This window comes from Anser cygnoides, chromosome 16, assembly GCF_040182565.1.
Source record: "Anser cygnoides isolate HZ-2024a breed goose chromosome 16, Taihu_goose_T2T_genome, whole genome shotgun sequence".
Classification (NCBI taxonomy): Eukaryota; Metazoa; Chordata; class Aves; order Anseriformes; family Anatidae; genus Anser; species Anser cygnoides.
The window spans coordinates 11,869,511-11,888,910 of record NC_089888.1 but is presented as its reverse complement, the minus strand read 5'-3'; the positions used below and the strand labels follow the sequence as shown (position 1 = coordinate 11,888,910).

The 19,400-nt window shown below is 52.9% G+C and overlaps 1 protein-coding gene across 2 annotated transcripts in view; it reads left to right on the top strand.

Annotated features, from left to right (window-relative positions):
* Positions 1 to 5,946: 5,946 nt before the first annotated feature.
* Positions 5,947 to 19,400, top strand: part of MYH7B (myosin heavy chain 7B) — a 28,488-nt gene continuing 15,034 nt past the window's right edge. The window contains exons 1-16 of one of the 2 annotated variants that reach the window (XM_048080687.2): positions 5,947 to 5,967; positions 6,721 to 6,876; positions 7,924 to 8,027; positions 9,879 to 10,022; positions 10,127 to 10,283; positions 10,449 to 10,476; positions 11,577 to 11,673; positions 12,540 to 12,563; positions 13,917 to 14,009; positions 14,793 to 14,856; positions 14,978 to 15,076; positions 15,903 to 16,006; positions 16,588 to 16,726; positions 17,577 to 17,695; positions 18,492 to 18,641; positions 18,978 to 19,148. In XM_048080687.2, the coding sequence (XP_047936644.1) occupies positions 6,780 to 6,876; positions 7,924 to 8,027; positions 9,879 to 10,022; positions 10,127 to 10,283; positions 10,449 to 10,476; positions 11,577 to 11,673; positions 12,540 to 12,563; positions 13,917 to 14,009; positions 14,793 to 14,856; positions 14,978 to 15,076; positions 15,903 to 16,006; positions 16,588 to 16,726; positions 17,577 to 17,695; positions 18,492 to 18,641; positions 18,978 to 19,148 (1,590 nt within the window). In that variant the 5' untranslated portion in view covers positions 5,947 to 5,967; positions 6,721 to 6,779. Of the gene's footprint in view, positions 5,968 to 6,093; positions 6,113 to 6,720; positions 6,877 to 7,923; positions 8,028 to 9,878; positions 10,023 to 10,126; positions 10,284 to 10,448; positions 10,477 to 11,576; positions 11,674 to 12,539; positions 12,564 to 13,916; positions 14,010 to 14,792; positions 14,857 to 14,977; positions 15,077 to 15,902; positions 16,007 to 16,587; positions 16,727 to 17,576; positions 17,696 to 18,491; positions 18,642 to 18,977; positions 19,149 to 19,400 lie in introns of those variants that run through there. The other variant, XM_066978406.1, reaches the window with a different exon arrangement.

Genomic DNA, 19,400 nt, shown 5'->3' with positions numbered 1-19,400 from the left:
TGCCGCGGCCGCCCTCAGAGGCAGCCCCCCGGGGCGCAGACAGCGGAAGCTCAGCACAGCATCAGCGGGGAGGGAATAAACAGCTCGGAGGCTTTGCCGCTTTCCTCATCCTCCAGAGCAGCCCCAGCGGCAGGGCCACCCCAGCGGCCCCGTCCTGCCCCGGGGTGCCCGCGGCGTGCCCAGGTCCCGGGTGCGCGGGGTGCGAGCCCCCAGAGCGTGCGGGCCGTGTGCCGGCCGCGCTGCCGCGGTGCGTGTGGGCGTTTGATACAGCGCAGCTGCCGGACGGGTGCCTGGCCGCCCGGCCGTGCCTTCAAAGCATCGCTCGTCCTCCGCGCATGGTCCCCCCGGTACCCCGTGGAAAAGAAAAGTGGAAAAAAAACCAACAAAAATAAACATCCTGCTTTGCTCTTCCAGCTGCAGGGAGAGTTCACGGGGCTTTGGCCGATGGTCTCATATCTCGAGACACTTGAGCACCGGTGCTGACATGCATTTTGCAATAGAGTAGGAGCGGAGCTGCTGGCCTGACCCCACGAGCAGAGGGGTTGATGTGGTGTGTGACACCAGCCAAATAAAGACAGAACAATAGGGCTATTTTTGTGGGCAGAGCTCAGAGGGCTCCCCGGGGAGCCCAGCCCCTCGCTGGCCCGTCCTGCAGGAGAAAAACAAGGCAGAGCTCCTGCGCCCTGGCTTCTCTGTCGTATGAATGCCAGCTTCAGCAAGGGTATGAAAGAAATCTACTGTCTCTGAGGCCGCGTTTCAATGCGAAATGCTCTGCTAAGGCCAGCAATCTTAAACCCCCCACACGTGTGCCTATTGTTTGAAGTGCAGAACAATTGAAGGGTGCTCTCATGGGCTAAAGATAGCGAGGCAGCTGGTGCTGTCCTTTTCACTGTAACTGAGAATAAAACAATGCCCAAGTATTGTCTGCATGACTGGAGCGATGACATTGGACTCTCTGCCAAGGGAGCATCCACAAGATCAATGAAACCCGGGTTATTTATAAACGGGTAGTGTCATTTCTTCCCCAAAGTAATTTCACTTCCTTAGCTTTTCCACCAGGCCTTTCTGTGCCGTGGAGAGAGGTATAAATAGCACTGAGCCGGGCTGCGAGGGAGCCAGCGGGACCAGCGGGTGGAAAACCAAGCTGGGGCCTTCCACCTGAGTTCGGCTGCACTTTTGCTTCCCGGAGCGACGCCCGAGCTCCCGGATGGGGACACATGCGGCCCAGCACTCTGCCCTGCTCCACAGCCACGGATGCTCACCCACTTCTGCTGGGCTCAGCCTGCGGGGAGCAGCTCCCCAGCGCCAACAGCCACCATGCTGGCCATGCATGGAGCCAGGGTCCCTCCAACACCAGGACTTGATCCTTGGGGGTGCTTTTTGGGAGGTTTGTTTCATCCGTCCGGTAACAAATGGGGTAGCACAGGCTGTGTTCCGCTCAGCTGCTGCTCTGGGGGTGCTGAGAGTAGCCCCTGAGCCCAAGCCCCATGGGTCTAGCCTGGGGACAGAGAACATCTTGTAGAGGAAAACTGCTGTCCTCAAGCTGGCAGCCCACCAGGGTGTTTCCAGGCTGGTGACTGGAAACCTGGAATCCACGGCCAAAACAGGAGAAGTCCTGGGGTGGTGGCCACCATCTCCTGCTGCCCTCACCTGGGCAGGGCAGCCAGGAGTGAGCCACCTCCTTGCTGTGACCGCCTGATGGGCCACAGCGACGTGGGGAGGTCTCCTGGCACAGCGTGGGGACACGCAGGGATACTGCTCCCTCCTCGGTGGTGGCCAGGCTTGAGGAAGGCCCAAGCCTACCAGGTCCCATGGGAAAATCCCACGTTTGTCGCCTCTCCGTCTCGAACTGCTGTCCCCTGTCATGAGCTGAGCTGAGGTTGATCAAGTGGGAGGCTTGACGACCAAACGCAGCGGAGAAGACAGGCTGAGCAGCTCTGAGCCTGCAGCGAGCACAGTGCGGGGTTAATGGACCGGGAGGGCAGAGCCATGGCCTTTGCCAGGCTGAGGAGACAAATGCTGAAGTCCCAGCCTGGCATGGCCCCTTCCGTCAGGTATCTCCTCACCATGGCTCTGACTGAGCTTCCCGTTTAGCCAGGGAGGTGTGCGAGGAGCAGAGAGCAGGGGGCTTGGCTGGGCTGGGCCCGGGGACCGATGCTCTGTGAGCAGCTGGGTGGTGTGGGCTCAGTGTGTGTCCTGTCCCGCACCGTGCTGAAACACCTTGGAAATCAAGACCAAGGCAGCTCTTGGGCTTCATTTCCAAAGGCTGCTGTGTGCCGGGGCCTGTCCCGGCAAGCCAGTTGCAACTGAGGTGCTATTAAGTGTTCAAATGAGTGGGGCGAGAGGCTCTTTTCTCTCATCTCTTTTTGTAATGCATTGCCAAAACCTCAAGCATCTTCACTGAAGTCGGCTCACACATTCCTGTAATATTTGCAGTGTTTGTTACAACCTTTGTTCCTAAACAGATGCTGGGTCTTTCCAGTGGCCATCCCTCTGGAGAAGAACGTCCCTAAAACCTCAAAGCTGGGAAATTAAATGCAAACAAATAAAAACACCCCAGTTTTCCCCATCTCCAGGTGACCTTGCTGTCTATTTGCCTGAGTGGGACCTTCCCAGCACGTTGCTTACTAACTCCAGCCCCTGATTTCCCATGTCATGCCTTTTCCAGGTACATTCTCAATCCTGATCCTCATTTTGGATGCATTTTGTACATTCATTTCTTTCACTCATTGTGGGAGTACAGTGCCCAGAGGCTCTGGTGTGCTCATGCTGCCCAAGCCTCATGCTACAGCAAGCAGCAGCATTATTCCTGAAGGCTTTTTGGTGAAAAAGTGCTTTGCAGGGAGCACAGCCAGGGTTTTAGAGGCTTTGGAGGGAGCCTCGCAGCCGCAGGCTCGGGGGCCAGGCTGAGCCAGAGGGACGCTGGCGGGTGGCAGCGCTGGGCTGTCACCTCTGCCTGTACGCAGACATTCCTGCTGCATGGAAATATGCCTGAAATAGCCCCTCTGCAGATTGTCTTTATCTAATCAGACGCCTTCGCACTCCCCTCCAGTGCATTTCAGGGAGCTGATAGCAGTGATATGTTAAGTGTGGAAAGAAACCTCTAGCGAATGGCCCGACGGGGAGAGTAATTCTCCTTCCTGCCACTTATCAGAGCCTGCTAATGGGAAGCATTCCTCCCGCGGGGTCGGGGAGCAGCAGGGAGGTCACGGGGGGGTGGCCGAGCCCCTGGCACCCCCTGGCTCTCTGGGACTGATGAGGAGCTGATCTGACTGCAAAACACCCAAACAGTTGGGTGCTGGTGGTGTCCTGGCCCATGGGGAGAGGCTTGTCCAGCCCTCAAGGGCATGCCCAAGGAGCCCCATCCTCACCTACCACCTCACGGGATGTCGATACGTCAAGCAGAGAGCTGTAGGGGGAAGAAACGGGGTGCCTCGATGGCAGGGGAGATGCTCACAGTGCTGAGGGTGGTGTTGGAGAGCTGGTGCGATGTCGGAGCAGACTTGGCATCAGGCGATAGCCACCTAAAGCAAGTCCTCTCTGCTCCAGCTAAAGCCGTGGGCTCCTCGTCGTGCCCGTGGGGTTCCGTGGGAGGTTCACGGAGCCCTCTCCAGCCGCTGCCCCGCTGAGGGTGCCGCGCTGCACCTGTCTGAGCAGGGCACAGCTCACGCCTGGCCAGGAATGGGAGGATGAGCTTCCTACCACCCTGAAAACCACATCACAAAGGCCAGCTCTGAAATCACCCGAACCCAAAGGAAGTGCATTTCAGCAGCTGCCGGAGTGACCATTCCACATTTCCCTTTCTACAGATCTGCTCGGCCTTTGATGGACCCTGCTGGAACATCTTCAAAGAGGGAGAGAAACTAGGGCGAACAGAAGGAACTGCAGAAGGAATCTCCGAAAATAAAATCGCTTTAAAGATAAGGCAGGGAGGGGGTGAGCAGAGCGCGGGGTGGGTACGTGCCCTGAGAAGAATGTGCGAGGCCGGGCCAGCTGGTAGGCCCTGCCCGAGCGCTCGTCCCACTGCCGGGGCGCTCGTGGCAAAGGTACTTGGCACCGCACCCGCCTCAGGCCTCGGGCCCCTCCAGGGCGTGGGTGGAAACCCGACTCCGAGCTTGGGACGGAGAGGCAGAAGACCACCAGGCTGACCTCAGAGGAACCTGTGGCCCACCACCGCCTGTTGCCCTTCCAGATACTGCAACTCTGCCATCTTGGCGAGGCTGAACACCTCTGCGACACCACAGCCAAGTGGGGTCTCAGGACCCCTGATGGTCTCCCCAGGGGAGATGGAGTAGACACATCTGTGGAGTCCAGCTCTGCAGCAGCTGCTCTCAAATCCCGATGGATGAAGACATGGACTTCTGGCCACCCTAGTGGGGGAGTGCCCACATGGTATTTGGAGATGGGGGCTTGCAGCCTGCTTCATCCTGATGGGCTCAAGGTCACCTTGTTAGTGACAAAGCAACATGCCTTGGGCACCAGGCCACAGCCTCATCTCCATTTTAATTCATGGGAAGACTGGCACCATGCAAAGTCCTTACATTGCACCACGCAAAGCCCTTACATTACACTGTGCAGTCAGTGAAGGCAATACCGACCCATCTCTGAGCCCAGCCATCCCCTCCACCAGGGCTCACACCCCAGGGGGCAGGTCTGGAGTCCTCCTCCATCCCACGAACCTCCCAGGCTTCACTCCAGAGTCACCTTGGTGGGATCAGTTGTCATTTCTGTGTCCCCGGGACATGACCACAGGACTGGGCAGCCAAGAGGCAGCTCAGCACCGAGGTGTCGCCAGCTGAGGAGGCGGGCAGCAGCCAGCTGTTCCTGGCCAGGCACCACCCCCATCACCTGGCTCTGGTTAGACTCATTTCCAGCTTTGGAGGCTGCTGCAGCTCCTTTCCCCCATGTCTGCACTGAGGCCCACCTGCTTCCCCAGGGGGTGAGGTGCCTGGGACGGAGCAGAGCTGGGCTGCAGAGGGGACCAGCTGCGAGCCGGCTGGGAGGAGGTGTGGGGGTCTTCTGGGGGGCAGTGCCAGTGCCAGCCAGGAGGGCAGAAACCATTTGAGATGCCAGCAACTACATGGCTCTTCCTTGAGCCTGGCACAGAAATTCCTGTGACACAGCCGTTGGGTTGTGCTGCTCCCACCGGGCCCATTCCCATCTCAGAAAGTTCATGGTGCTGCTGCTGGGATGGAGTTGTGCTCTGAGTGGTGGTCACCATGTTGTCCATGGACTCTTTGGGGTCAGACTGGGTAAAATGATGTGGAGGAAACCCAGAAGTCTCTCTGTACAGAGTGGTTTTTCATCTGTCTCAGCCATGGACATAGCTCCTGCATTGAGGTGAGCATGCTTAGGAAGCAGGACCCAGGGGTTTAGTGCTGGGCAGAGCCCGTCCAGAATCAGTCCCTCCAGCAAAACCATTGCATTTCCATTGCCTATAACCAGAAAAGCAAATTCATGACATTTGGTGTTAAATGGGAAGCAGCTAGTGAGGTTGGGCAAACCAGCCAAGCCCGTGGAGAAGAAGGCAAGGGGGTATCAAGGGCCGACCCCGAGGTCCTTGCCCTGGTTCCCTGCTCCCGGGCAGTCCAGCGAGGAGAGCCTGGACCAGAGCTGAGCCATAGATTTGGATGTGCCAGCCTGGGAAGGCGGAAAGCAAAGATTTTTTTGCACTCCTGATGGAGCAGGCTCACGGAGCTGTGCTGCCTCCCGGGGCTGCAGTCCCTCGTTCTGCCTTTGTGCTCGCCTGACAATACAGGAGTAAAAATAACCAGGCTGCATTTGCAGGGAGATAAAAGCGAAGTTTGCCTTTTGTGTCTCTCCGGGCAGTGGGACAGCAGCACCAATGGAGCTGTGTGGACATGACACATGGGAATTTCTGACATATCTTTTCCCACTCTGACCTTGACAGACACAATAAAAAGGGGCTTTGCGGCACGCACACAGCCGCTCAGTCCTATCACCAAGGTTAGTAAGAAAGAGCATGGCTGTGTGCACGCTTCTCCTCTGCTACTAACCCGCTTCACCTCCGCAGGGCGGATGTTCCTGGAAGACAGGAGCTGACTGCTGGTACAGGGTGGGACAGACCCGAATCAAGAGTATTTTTGCTACGGTTTGTGCACTTTGCCAACTCGCCGGCTAGCAGCACTGGTCGCGTTCGTGACAGCGGCGGCGTTTCGGCGTCCTGCCGCGGGACACTGCGTTAGATGGATGTTAGAAAGCAGTGTCATAAAAGTGCCTTTCCAAGCAGCTGTCAGCGCGGTCCTCTAGAAGGGGTCTTCCAAGGGATAATGCCTCCGTTCTTGCTTTTATTGTCCTGCAATATTGCTCTGCAGCACGGACACGGGTCTTTGCAGAGGCTTTGTGCAGAGCAGCAGGGCTCCAGCAGGTCTGCAGAGCTGGAATAGCTCTTAGCTGGGCTTATCAAGAAAAGGGGTGCTGCTGATGATCTCTGGTCAAGCCCTAAATGCGAATGATTTTGATACCAAGGCAATGCAGGCTCACATAGCGGGGACTTGCAGTGCGAGACTGATAGCAGCAGAAGGAGAAGTGTTCAGTGATTGTGTTGTTATTATGGTTATTATTAGCTAGTATTGTTGTCGCTGTCTTCTCTCACTCTCTAAAATTAAAAGGACTTTTGGTGACTGTTCCTCTGGGTTAGCAGCCCAGCGGTGGATGTCTTCTCTGTGCACTGACTTCTTGCCCCTTCCCTCTTTTCAGCATTCAGGTGTTGTTCACTCTTCCTTTGCTGTTGGCAAGTCCTCCTCCAACCGGGCAAGATGTCTATGCTGGACATGAGCGAGTTTGGGGAGGCTGCTGAATACCTCCGGAAAAGCTACACAGAGCAGCTGAAGCTTCAGACAATTCCATTTGATGGTAAGCCCCAAGGCACAGCCCCAGAGGAACCCTTGGCCATGGCTCTCCTTGGAGATTCTCCCCATCCCTTCCCCAGGGCTGCTCCCCGGGGCATTGCAGGTGCTGCAGAATTGCCCCCAGCACCCTAGAGGATAGGAGGATCTCAGAAGGTTTCTGACTGTCCCCTTCTCTTCTGAGGTGTGGGAGGAGGTGGCCCATCATTTCCCCTGGCCCTGAGGGGCAGAAGGGCTGGGGAAGATGGGCTGAGGGACTGGTGGTGGCAAAGCCTTCTCCTGCTCCCTTTCATTTTGGAGGTGTGCAGAGCCTGCTCTGAGGCAACCCGCTCTATCCCACACTTCTGGGCACTACAAAACTACAAACCAGGAGAGGGTTTGTTTTTTTTTTTTTTTTCTTCCTCTCACCTTCCTTTTTTATTAGACTTTGACTGCAAGCACATGGGAAGCAGCAGACTTCTGTCACACTAAAAGTTGATACAGGCAAATTAAACAGCTGCCAAACATGGAAAAGGCAAATAAATCCCCACTCCTATGACCAAGAGCGTAGGAAGGATTAATCGCTGTCCTGCCATGTTATCAGACTTCATTGATGCAGCTTTCAGTTGACACTTTCAATATGTTTCCTCCTTTCCTTTCCTTTCCTTTCCTTTCCTTTCCTTTCCTTTCCTTTCCTTTCCTTTCCTTTCCTTTCCTTTCCTTTCCTTTCCTTTCCTTTCCTTTCCTTTCCTTTCCTTTCCTTTCCTTTCCTTTCCTTTCCTTTCCTTTCCTTTCCTTTCCTTTCCTTTCCTTTCCTTTCCTTTCCTTTCCTTTCCTTTCCTTTCCTTTCCTTTCCTTTCCTTTCCTTTCCTTTCCTTTCCTTTCCTTTCCTTTCCTTTCCTTTCCTTTCCTTTCCTTTCCTTTCCTTTCCTTTCCTTTCCTTTCCTTTCCTTTCCTTTCCTTTCCTTTCCTTTCCTTTCCTTTCCTTTCCTTTCCTTTCCTTTCCTTTCCTTTCCTTTCCTTTCCTTTCCTTTCCTTTCCTTTCCTTTCCTTCCTTTCTTTTTCCACCCTCTAGGAAAGAAGCGTGCTTGGATCCCAGATGAGAAAGAAGCTTACATTGAAGTGGAAATCAAAGAAAGCACCGGTGGCAAAGTCACTGTGGAAACCAAAGATAAGCAAGTAAGCAAAATACCTTTCCTTTTCCGAGAGCCAGCAAGTGTGTGCAGAGGGGGGATACGCGGGACAAGATCACGTCTGGACCTAGCCAAGCTCTCCCTGAGAGCCCATCCACGCTCAGCAGTCAGTTGTCCCCTGAGGGCTGGCCGTGCTGTTTGTCACACCGTGGTGTGTTGGCACACATAGGCCAATGGCTTTCTGAGCATGCCAACTGTTCAACATCCCCCCACCGAGGGGTTGCTTTCAAACCCAGTTTACCGGGCGAGATGGGTGGACAGGACAGCGGGCCGACTCCAGCACAGCCCCTTGTGCTGCTGAACTGTTGCTTTGCTAACCTCGAAGGTTGAAACCAGAGGTAAGGAGCCAAGTCCTGCTTGTTTTAGCGTGAAATTGCAGCAGAGGCAGCGGTGCTGTTGGGGGAACAGACAAAGAACAACCGTACAGGGGCCGTCACCGTGCCACTTGCTGCGTGAACATGACTGAAGATTTGTTCTTAGCCAAATGCTAGTGTAGTGTTGGGCACTGAGGGCCTGATTCTGAGCCCTGTGCTCCCTCCCGCAGCCCAGTGGCTGCTTCCACCGCTGCCATGGGGAGCAGGGCTGAGGCTGGCAGGCTGGGGAGGTGCAGCTCCAGCTCCGCAGCAGTAGGGGGAAGGCAAAGCAGGCAGCCATCAGCTGGTATTTCTCAAGATAACATCCATTATGAATAGCCACAAATGGGCTTAATTAATATTCCCTTCTCAGCTATGGGAGTTGCATGCCCATGCAGCGTTGCTGCTGTGCAGAGACTTGCGCTGGTGTAAAATGGGGAAAAGAACAAGGTGCTGACCTGGCAGTAAATGATAGACGTGGTTGTTTTTATTTCTTGTCTAGTCTTAATGACACTGAGAAGTGCTCATGTCTGCCTAATTTAAGTGTACACAATTGCCTATGAAAAGTGTAAAGGTTTTAAAAAGATTTTTGTCTGAAATTGGGGGAAAAAAAAGAAAACAAATTTCCCTCCATGAAAGATAATTTATGGTGGAGGAGGGTGTCAATTTGAAAGGTTTATTTTGCTGTTAAAAATGCTCTGGTTCGAGATCTTCAGATTATGCAAACAAAAAAGTTTCCAAATCCTGTTGCTGTTCCCTCTTGGAAATATTTTTTTTTAAATTTGTCATGGATTTGCAAAATCTCAAGCTATACCTGCTGCCACTGGATCCAGGGCTCCAACAGAAACAGTTTCAAGAGAGAAACCCCACCCTTGTTCTTCTATTCACTTTCTGGCTTTTAACACCTAACACCTTTTAACATCACATGCTCAATACCTGTAAAAAAAAAAAATCTCTGTGAAAGATTTTGTTTCATATGCATTAACAAGCCCATTTGCTAAATCCAGCTCTTTCCATCCAGATATGTGAGGCGATAGTTTCTCAGGGCTTGGATTTACAGGATTAAACAGACCCAGCTAGAAGTGGTGGGGTCTCATTTCAGCTGTTTTCCCAAATAACCAGAGACCCCTCTGGTGGGCTGAGGGGTGCTGAGCACCTCGCGGAACCAGTGCAGTGCCATTTCCCCTGTCCTGTGTGTGGCCATCCTGGTGGCACCTCTGGGAGGGCAGAAGGAGGCACCTGCAGGGGAATGTCTCCATGGGGGAGCTGGGACAATGAAGGGTTGGAGGTTTGGGGGGGGGCATCTTGGTGCCCCCAGGCTTGGAGCCCTCCTCAGCTGTGTCCCTGGGGAGGGACAGGTTTGGGGCTGCTCCTCCCAGCCTGGGGTGCCACCACCCTGCCACCCCAAAATGGGGGGCAGCCTGTTGGTCTGGGGAAAAGGTGCCCTGGAGCCAGGCCCAACGCCCCCATCCCTGCTCTGGCAGACGCGGGTGGTGAAGGAGGACGAGTTGCAGCCCATGAACCCCCCCAAGTTTGACATGATTGAGGACATGGCCATGCTGACGCACCTCAACGAGGCCTCCGTGCTCTACAACCTCAAGCGCCGCTACTCCCACTGGATGATCTACGTAAGCCACCGCCGCCCAGGGGGACCCCGCCACCCTCGCCCCACCATGAAGGGAAGGGGTGCTGGGGCTCCCCTGTGCCTCAGCTGCCCCCTTCCTGCCCGCAGACCTACTCGGGGCTCTTCTGCGTCACCATCAACCCCTACAAGTGGCTACCCGTCTACACCGCGCCCGTGGTGGCAGCCTACAAGGGGAAGCGGCGCTCCGAGGCCCCCCCTCACATCTACTCCATCGCCGACAACGCCTACAACGACATGCTGCGCAGTAAGGGCCTGGCCGGACACCATGGCGGGCGCTGAGGCGGCGGCTGTGGGGCTGGGGGGAGGCTGAGGCACGAGGGGGGCACTGCCGCCAGCCTGGGGGGTGAAAATGGTGGAGTGGGCGAAACCCTCGGGCATCCCAACTGACTGCCTGCTCCTTCCCTTGCAGACCGAGAGAACCAGTCCATGCTCATCACGTAAGTCTCTCCCTGCGCCTCCCGCCCCCGTCTCGCCCCCAGCCGCCATCCAGCTGCCCTCACCAGCAGCACCCCCTGCCTCAGCAGGGCCCCCGGCACCTCACACACCCCCCGGCAGCTGTCAGCCCGTCCCACGCCAGGTGACAGTGCCAGGCTGCCCCGCACCCCAACAGCTGCCGCCGGGCTCCCCGTCCACCCACCGGTGCCTGTCCCTGGACCATGGCGGGCGGAGATGGAGGCTGAGGCCGGAGGGAGATGGCGGCATCGGCAGGCGGAGGGGTGGCGGGCGATGTGGGAGGATGTAGGCCAGGTTAATTTCAAGTGACATATAGATAAGGGCTATATAAAGGACTCTAAAGGACCCCCGGCCGCTGCCAGGAGCCACGGACATTTTTAGCCTCGGCCATAGCCTAATTAGGTAACGCAGGGGCTGAGGAGAGATGCTTGGCTCTGGTCCTGCAGCGCTGCGCTCCCCAGCTCCCCCCGCTCTTTGTCATCTGGGATTACAATAGGGGAGCGGCTATCTATAGGGATGAGCTCACCGGGCCTGTGCAGCCAGCCAGACCCTATGCTCATCAGGCCCTGCGTGGGCACAGCCTGGGCAAGATCGGCCCCGCCGCAGCACCCTGGCCGTCTCCAAGCTCCCCCAACAAAGCGGGGCGTGCTGAAACCAGCCAGCACACGGCCCCGCGCTGATCCGGGACAGCTGAAGCCCTGGGGCGAGGGCTGTGTGCCCGCCAGACAAAGCTCGGCACCGCCTCGGTGTCTGCTGGCACCCCCTGACAGCTGGCTGCGTGCGGCCCCGCAGCAGAGGCAGGCAAAGCCCAGGTTGGCGGTGGGTTTGCTTCGGAGGACGTGGAGCAGGGTTTTGCTTGCCTCTGCGGGGTCCCAAAGGACACCACGTTCGCCCTCGCCTCGAAAACTGCTGCCCAGGATGGCAAGTTGATAGCCCCGTCTCTCCCTGGTGCTCTGCTTCTCCTACCTAGCATGATGCGTGGGGTGGCTGGGCAGCCCCGGCAGGTTGGCAGGGTCTCTGTTTGAAGTGTTTTTGCCTGTTCTTTGCCTCATGTCCTTGATCTGTGTATTTCTGTTACTCTAAGCGGAGAATCTGGTGCTGGTAAGACTGTAAACACCAAGCGGGTCATTCAGTACTTTGCCATTGTCGCAGCCTTGGGCGACACACCGGGCAAGAAATTAGTAAGACCCTCTTTTGAAAGAAATTCTTGCTGTTTTCTTCCTTCCTTTTTTTTTTTTTTTTCCCTTTTTTTCCCCTTCCCTCTTTCTTCTTCTTTTTACTTTTGTTTTTTTCTTTTTCTTCCCCCAACTTTTTGCATTTGGAAGCGTGTTTTGGTCTGACCCACCCAGGGCTTGGCTTTTCCCTGACTTTTGAACAAGCAAGGCTTGAAACAATCTTGCTCAAGGGGGAATGGATGTTTTTTTAAGTGGCTGCTCAGATGGAGCAGCCTGGAAGAGGTGCGTTAGATGCCCTCTTCATCTTCTCTTCCTTCTTCCACACCCTACAAATCTTCTTAAGGACCGTTAAAGAAATGGAGTAAAGCTGCCATTACCCACCTTGTCTCTTTTAAGCCTTGCTTTTCGTCCTTTTATCCTTTTTATTTTTTTCTTTTGTTCATCTTGACCCTTTTCTACCTTGTGCTTTTCTTGCTTTTGTTTTGATTCTTGCATTTCTTTGGTGCTGGTTATTTTTGAGCTGCTCTTGCAATTGCTTATTTCTTCTTGACACGTTGAGGCTCCAGCCTGCTTTTCCCTTACAGAAGCAAACTGGCTGCTTTAGGTATCAGACAAGCCATACTTCAGCATTATTTTCTTTACTCTTCTTTGGGTTTGGATTTAACTGTTCTTGCTTTTTGATGCATTTCTTCATTTTCTTGAGCTAATCTATTTAACAACTTTTTGGCATATCTTAAAAAATTTAATCCTCCCATTTTTTCTTGGACCGTTTTTGACACTAAATGGCCGTGTCCTGCTTTTCTGACCATGCTTCTTGTGGTTCTTGCTTGGCTTTTCCAGATTCTAAAGACAGTTTTCTTTCTTTTCTCTAGGCAACTATTGCCACTAAAACTGGGGTAAGTGTTACGGACTCTTAATCTTTAACGCTGAGGGCAAAGTTCAGCTGCACCAGAGCTACAGCAGGACAGCGGGGAATGCCAATGTGGGGCAGCAGTCTTGGCTCAGCCATTTCAGCAGCTCACTTCAATGCCCTTGGCCCCCAGCTTCTCCATCCAACACTGAGGGGTGGCTTCAGCTGATGCACATGGCCAGCTGCATTCATGCCCTGTTGGGTGGGAGATGCTTGTTAATACATGAGGCTCAGGCCACTCAGGAGAACTATTACTAAGAGCCAGCTAGTTGGAGGACTGAGCTTGTGGTTCTGGGGCGGCCCATGGGGCAGCCCCCCTGGCATCTTGCAGGCAATTTTTGATGAGATTAAAATTAAATACAATAGATCAAAGGGTTTGCTAGTAAAGCCGTGATTCACAACAGCTTCCTGTTTCTTTTGCCCTTTACACGCCTGGAGCTGCAGAGGTGGGGACCAGTTGTGGCCCCAGCCTTGGAAGCCCAGAGCTGGTGTTTCACGCCCAGCAGGAAGGCACTGTGATCCCGGTGTCAGGGAGCGGGCACTGAAAGGCTCTCTCCTGACAAGTCCTGCAGGTGCCTGTGCTACCAAACTCTGCTGCAGTTGTCAGACCCCACTGTCCTTCATGTGGCTTGGCAGGAGTCTCTTTCTCTCTTTTCTAATTCTTTTCCTGCTTTGTCTGTGTTAGGTGGTGACTGTCTCTGTCTCTTTGAGCTATGTGTATGAAACATGAATAGAAAAACAAGGTTATGGGGAGATAAATCTTGGGGAGATAAATCTTCTCCAAAGAGCTCCAGAGAGTTCAGAAGATGACGCCAGCTGGGACCAGCAATGTGTTCCCATCACGCTGTGGCCCTGCTGTGCATTTTGTTAGCACAGGGAGTCAAGCTTCTTTTCTGCATTATTTGCAATTATTTGCAAATATTATTTGCAATTTGCTGTGATTGGAACTCTCCAAGACTTTGGTTTGGTGGAAGGGGAAATGCCTGGCAAAAAGCCTGAAATGCTTCCGACTGTTGTGGTGGCAATGTGTGCTTGCTCTTGGTTTGCATGTTGCAGCAGCCTAGGAACGGGGCTAAGGACCTTGTGCAGAGAGGTGAGTTTAGGCAAGGAGAATCTCCGAGAGAACTTTGCTGCAAAATCCAGCTCTTCTGCCCCTAAATCCAGCTGCATCCCCTCATGAGAAAAGGAGAGGCCTCAAAAGCAGCAGGCTCTAAAGACAGTTAATGAGCATAGCACGCAGACGGGACAAGGAGCCTCATGCTCCCTTTCCCTGCAACATTGGTGACAGATCCCCTCCAGCTGGGCGGGAGCTGACACATCCTTTGATTTTGTTTTCCAGGGAACCCTTGAAGATCAAATCATTGAGGCTAACCCAGCTATGGAAGCTTTTGGCAATGCCAAAACCATAAGAAATGACAACTCCTCGCGTTTTGTAAGTGTCGTACGAAGACAGAGTGCTGATGTGCAGCGTTTATGTAACTGAATGCATCATCTGTGGTATTAGTGCTTTTGTTCAGTGGAATATCTAGCTGCAGAGCAGACACCTAGCTCTTCCTCTAGTAGGGTTGGACTGCTAGGGCCAGGCTTCTGCTGGCTAAATCAACGCAGTGGGTGCTGCGGTGGTCAGTGTGAATCGCCCGTGTCACAGCCTGGGGCTGCAGCCAAGTCCCTTACAAGACCAAAGCTGAGGGGCCAGAAAGCACAGCTTGGAGTGCTGGAGTTGGGGCAGACAGGCATGCCACTTCCAAGCAGTATCAGCCCTTTTGCTAAGCCCAGACTGGGTCTGCACTGGGATGTGGAGCTCATTGACCACAGGTGGCTTTGATGGCTGTTTGTGTGCCTTGAGAGGAAAGGAGGGGCTCAGGGGCTGAGGTTGCCCAGCACACGATGGACAGGAGGTTGTGGGCAGACTCAGTGTCATACTGCCCTGCAGGAGGAACAGGCCTGGGGACAGGGATTTATCTGCTGTGAGTAGAATTTCTGCCTACCCAGTGTTTAAAGACCTAGGCAATACTGACTGACCCTCAGCACACTACAACCAAGAGAACTTCACCAACCTATCCCTCACTGAGCACAGTAATTTGCCTGGCATCAGCAGAAACCTAAGAAGTGGGGAATTACCAGTGTCCTGTAGCTATCTGAGGTTTCTAGGAGCTGCCTGGAATCGTGCCTGTGTAGCCAAGCCCAGTGCTTACCTCCTTGTAAACGTTTTCAGGGCAAGTTCATCCGCATCCATTTTGGCCCCTCAGGGAAGCTGGCCTCTGCAGACATCGACATCTGTGAGTAACACGTGCCAGCTGCAGCGGGGAGGGATTTCTTTCTCACTATTTCTGCTGATGCTGGGTCAGCTCCAGGGAAAATCAAGTCCTCCTTTAACCCCTCTACCCTATTTGCTTCTAGATCTTCTGGAAAAATCAAGAGTGATTTTCCAGCAACCCAAAGAGCGAAGCTACCACATCTACTACCAGATCCTCTCTGGGAAGAAACCAGAGCTGCAAGGTAAGGCAGCGAAAGCTGCAGCATAGCCTTTACAGTGTGGCAGCTTGAAAATAGCCAGAAAAAGCTCTGTTGTCAGGGTCCTGCTCTCCACAGAGCTGAACAAACCCAGCTTACCATGCAGGTATGGCCCTCAAATGCTCTGATGGCTGTGCAGGACTGTAGGATTGTGGGATAATTCAGGGTAGAAGGGATTTCAAGATGTTGTCTAGTCTGGCCTCCTTTATCTTCACAAACTGAGAAACCAGTCACTTCAGTCTGAAAATTAAAGCCCTTTCTGCAACTGTCTGGGAGCAGGGCAGACATATCCTGAATGTGTTCCCCAGGACAGTCTCAGCTGACCCTGATTTTGCCCTGGGGCCACTCTCGTGCTCTGGGCAGCCCTGCCCTCCAGGTGCCAGGTTGCACAGAGTGCACAGGAAACCTTTGCCCACTGCAGAAGGATGGCTGGCACGATGCCCTGGGGTGGTCAGCCTTTTGGCTGCAGGCTCTTGAGCCTGCTGCTGGCTCCAGTACGATACCTTATTAGGTAGTTCTGGAGAGCTGTGCTGAGCAGTAATCTTATCTGGTGGTCACAAGGGCATGGAAGGCCACTTCTAAATCAGTCTACACCCAAGCCATCTCCCAAGATAGCAAGCAGGAGGAACATCACAGAAGGGATTGACCCATATGAGGGCCTGCCTGGGCTTGCAGAGATTGTCCCACTGGTTGGTGCCATCTAGTTGAGGCCACTGCAGCCTTACCTCTTCATCTACATCCAGTGGTACCCCTCTTTTACCCAGCTTCATCTCTGTCTGGCCTCACCCCCTGCACGTCTTCCCCCCTACAGATATGCTGCTGCTCTCCCTCAACCCCTACGACTACCACTTCTGCTCTCAGGGTGTAACAACTGTGGACAACCTGGATGATGGCGAGGAACTCATGGCGACAGATGTACGTGTGCTTCCTTCATGCCACAGAACTAGAAGTAGGGGCCTTAGGGAGAGCACGACCTCACAACCACACTCATAAGGACATGTCCTGGCATTTCTCTGTCCTTCTCTAAATTAGTTATGAGCTCCCTCTGGTTCATTGGCAGTTGCTCTGCATGTGCTGTGAGCCTACAAGAAATGGCAGGGTGACTGATCCCCTGTGAACAGCCTCTCCCAGGCACAGAAGGGACAGGGAGTCTCTGCAGTAAGAAGAGCCTGTAGTGCATAAGCACTTCACAGAGCTTCCATGAGAAAATGAGAAATACGGTCCCTAGACCTCAACTCAGAAAACTTCCTAGCTGTGGATGCTAGGCTAGTCTTTTTCTTTTCAAATGGATCTTATGAGAGTTGAACTCTTGAACTCACATTCGAACTCCTGTGGAGCAGGATTGCTCAGCTAGGTACCCACCAACTAGAGCATCCTGCCCCACTCAGCCAGTAGAGCCTCAGGATAGGGAGAGCACCTTAGGAGGCAGTAGGAGCACCGACCCTCATCTCAGATCCATGACTTCGTCCTGTTTATGCTGCTTTGTCTCTCCTCAGCATGCCATGGATATCTTGGGCTTCAGCAATGATGAGAAATACGGCTCCTATAAAATAGTGGGCGCCATCATGCACTTTGGCAACATGAAGTTCAAGCAAAAGCAGCGGGAAGAGCAGGCAGAGGCTGACGGCACTGAAAGTAAGTTTTATTTATTTATTTATTTATTTATTTTCTCCATGATACCAGATTCACCCAGTTTGGCCTTGACATGCAAAACTCTCTGAGAGCAGACTGTGATCACACCCCTGGCCTGGTCTGTGAAGGTCCATGATCACGATCCCCAGCAGTCAGATCCCTAGCAGTAGGTCTTTGGACCTACTTTGGGTACACAGAGGGGCTGGTCTATAAGCAGGCATTTTTGGGGACAGACTCTTGCAAGAAGTAGGTGTTCTCATTTGCATCAGACCTGTCTCAGCCACAGCCCATCACAGAGCTGTGATTGTTTGCTGGACAGATGTTGAGAAACCTGCCAGTACTTCACCTTGTTCAGTGTTCTCATGCCCTTGCTCACCAGGAATGTGAACACAGGATTCTGCTGCTACCTGGTAATTAAAGAAAATTGTGATCTAGTAGAAATTATTTCCCTACAGAGCTGTTTTTCTTGCTACAATCTACTATAAAGAGTCTATGAAAGATAAGCAAGAAAATCGCTTTTCATCTGATCAGTTGAAATTTTCCGCATGGGAATCCAAGCTCCCACTGGAAAATGCACAGAGATTCCTAGATCAAGAAGACTGGAAACCGTACTGGGAGCAGCAGGTCTGTTAAGGCTATCTCCAACAAACTCTAACTTCTCAGGCAGAAGGTCCAGACTTTAAAAGTAAAATATGATACCCAAAGTAGGAAATCACAATACAGAGACTGGAGCAGACTATGAAGCAACTGGATAAAATGATATAGTTAGTGTTGATCAGCAGAAGAGCTGGTAATATATATTTTTTTCATGGCTTACTTGCTGGCTTCCTCATGCCTTCTAATTGTTTTTCAGGTGCTGACAAAGCTGCCTACCTCATGGGAATCAGCTCAGCTGACCTCATCAAGGGGTTGCTCCATCCTCGTGTGAAAGTGGGCAATGAATACGTGACCAAAGGTCAGAATGTGGAACAGGTGGGTGTGCCAGGACACAGGCTCCCTGCTCATACCAGTATGTGTCTCCTCTGTGGTCAGGTCCTTTGTGTAATGTTTTCTGTGCAGGGTGCATCGTGCTTCAGTTCACTCTCTTGGGCTTGGGAAGAGACTCCAGAGTGCCAGTCTACAGTTACTGGCTTTTAGTAGCTGCAAAAGTTGGTGGCAGGGCTGGCAGATAATTTTGAGTGTTAACCAGGGCTGGAGTTTCAGTTCAGTGTCCTTGCAATGTGGGCTGGATCACAGCCAGAAGAAATCCAAATTCTGTGGATCTTCTTCAGAGTCAGTCCCAATCCCATGAAGAGTTCAGCTCTGGACAGTAGAAATCTCATCTAAATCACTGATCTTGTGGGAAACTCGAATGCAGCAAAAAGGCATCCTGTCGGCCACATCACAGTTAGGAATCTAGACCTGGCACGGGTGGTCCAAGCTGATCCCCAAGTAAAATTTAAGAGGACCTTATGGACTGGAGTCCTGTCCAAACTCAGTGAGGTGTAGTCTCCAGCCATGCACGAGGCTTCTGACAGTATCACTTGGGACTGAGTCTGTATCCCAAGACCTTGGAGGCTGTCTCAGTGCTCACCAGGCCAGGGGCACAAAAACATTCTGGTGAGCATGTGAAAGCTCATCTCTGAGCATATATGGCAACCGTGAACTCCCTAGATCTGCCAGTCTGTCCCCTCTGCGTACTAAGAGGAGCTCTCTTCTGCAGTCTACTCCCTACAAAACCAGGGAGAAGCATGAGTGCTCATGACCTCGTCTCTCTTTGCTTCGGCAGGTTGTCTATGCTGTGGGAGCCCTGGCTAAAGCCACCTATGATCGTATGTTCAAGTGGTTGGTGACTCGGATCAACAAGACCCTAGACACCAAGCTGGCCAGACAGTTCTTCATCGGAGTACTGGACATTGCAGGCTTCGAGATCTTTGATGTGAGTTCTGTGGGCCCTCTGCAATCAGGGGAATGTTGTAATGAGACAGCTAGGTCCCCTAGTGTCCGACAGCTCTATCTCCTCCAGGAAACTGTTGGCCTTGATAACAAAAAGAGCTCTTGCATGAATTCATTTGTCTAGAATAAACAAGTAGCTCACTACTACTGTTCTAACATTGCTGTGGGCCCGTCTCCAGTGAGCTCCTGGCTACTTGTTCATGTAGCAATCCAGCTGATCCTAGCAGAGATTGCTCTTCACACCCAGACAAAGCAGCACAATGACTCCATTCACCTCTGGAGCTCCTCCTGCTGAAGCAGGTTGGTTTTGTTCTTGCAGTTCAACAGCTTTGAGCAGCTGTGTATCAACTTCACCAACGAGAAGTTGCAGCAATTCTTCAACCACCACATGTTTGTTCTGGAGCAAGAAGAATACAAGAAAGAAGGCATTGAATGGGTCTTCATTGACTTTGGCCTGGACCTGCAGGCCTGCATCGACCTGATTGAGAAGGTAAAGTATAAGCCAGGCCACAAAATTGGTATTTTTGGTAGGCAGCTTGTTTGCAAAGACTGGAACAGTGAGAGGTGCTCTGCTACCAAAAATGAAGCAAGTCCCTCCCCCAGTCAGTAGCAAGTACACAACTTTGTTTTCCCTGTATTTATAACTCTGAACCTGCAGCTCATTAGATCCTTTTTGAGACAAATTTTGGCTTCGTAAAACCATGGAAATTCTGTTCCTACTCACTGGTGAGCCTTGTGGGGC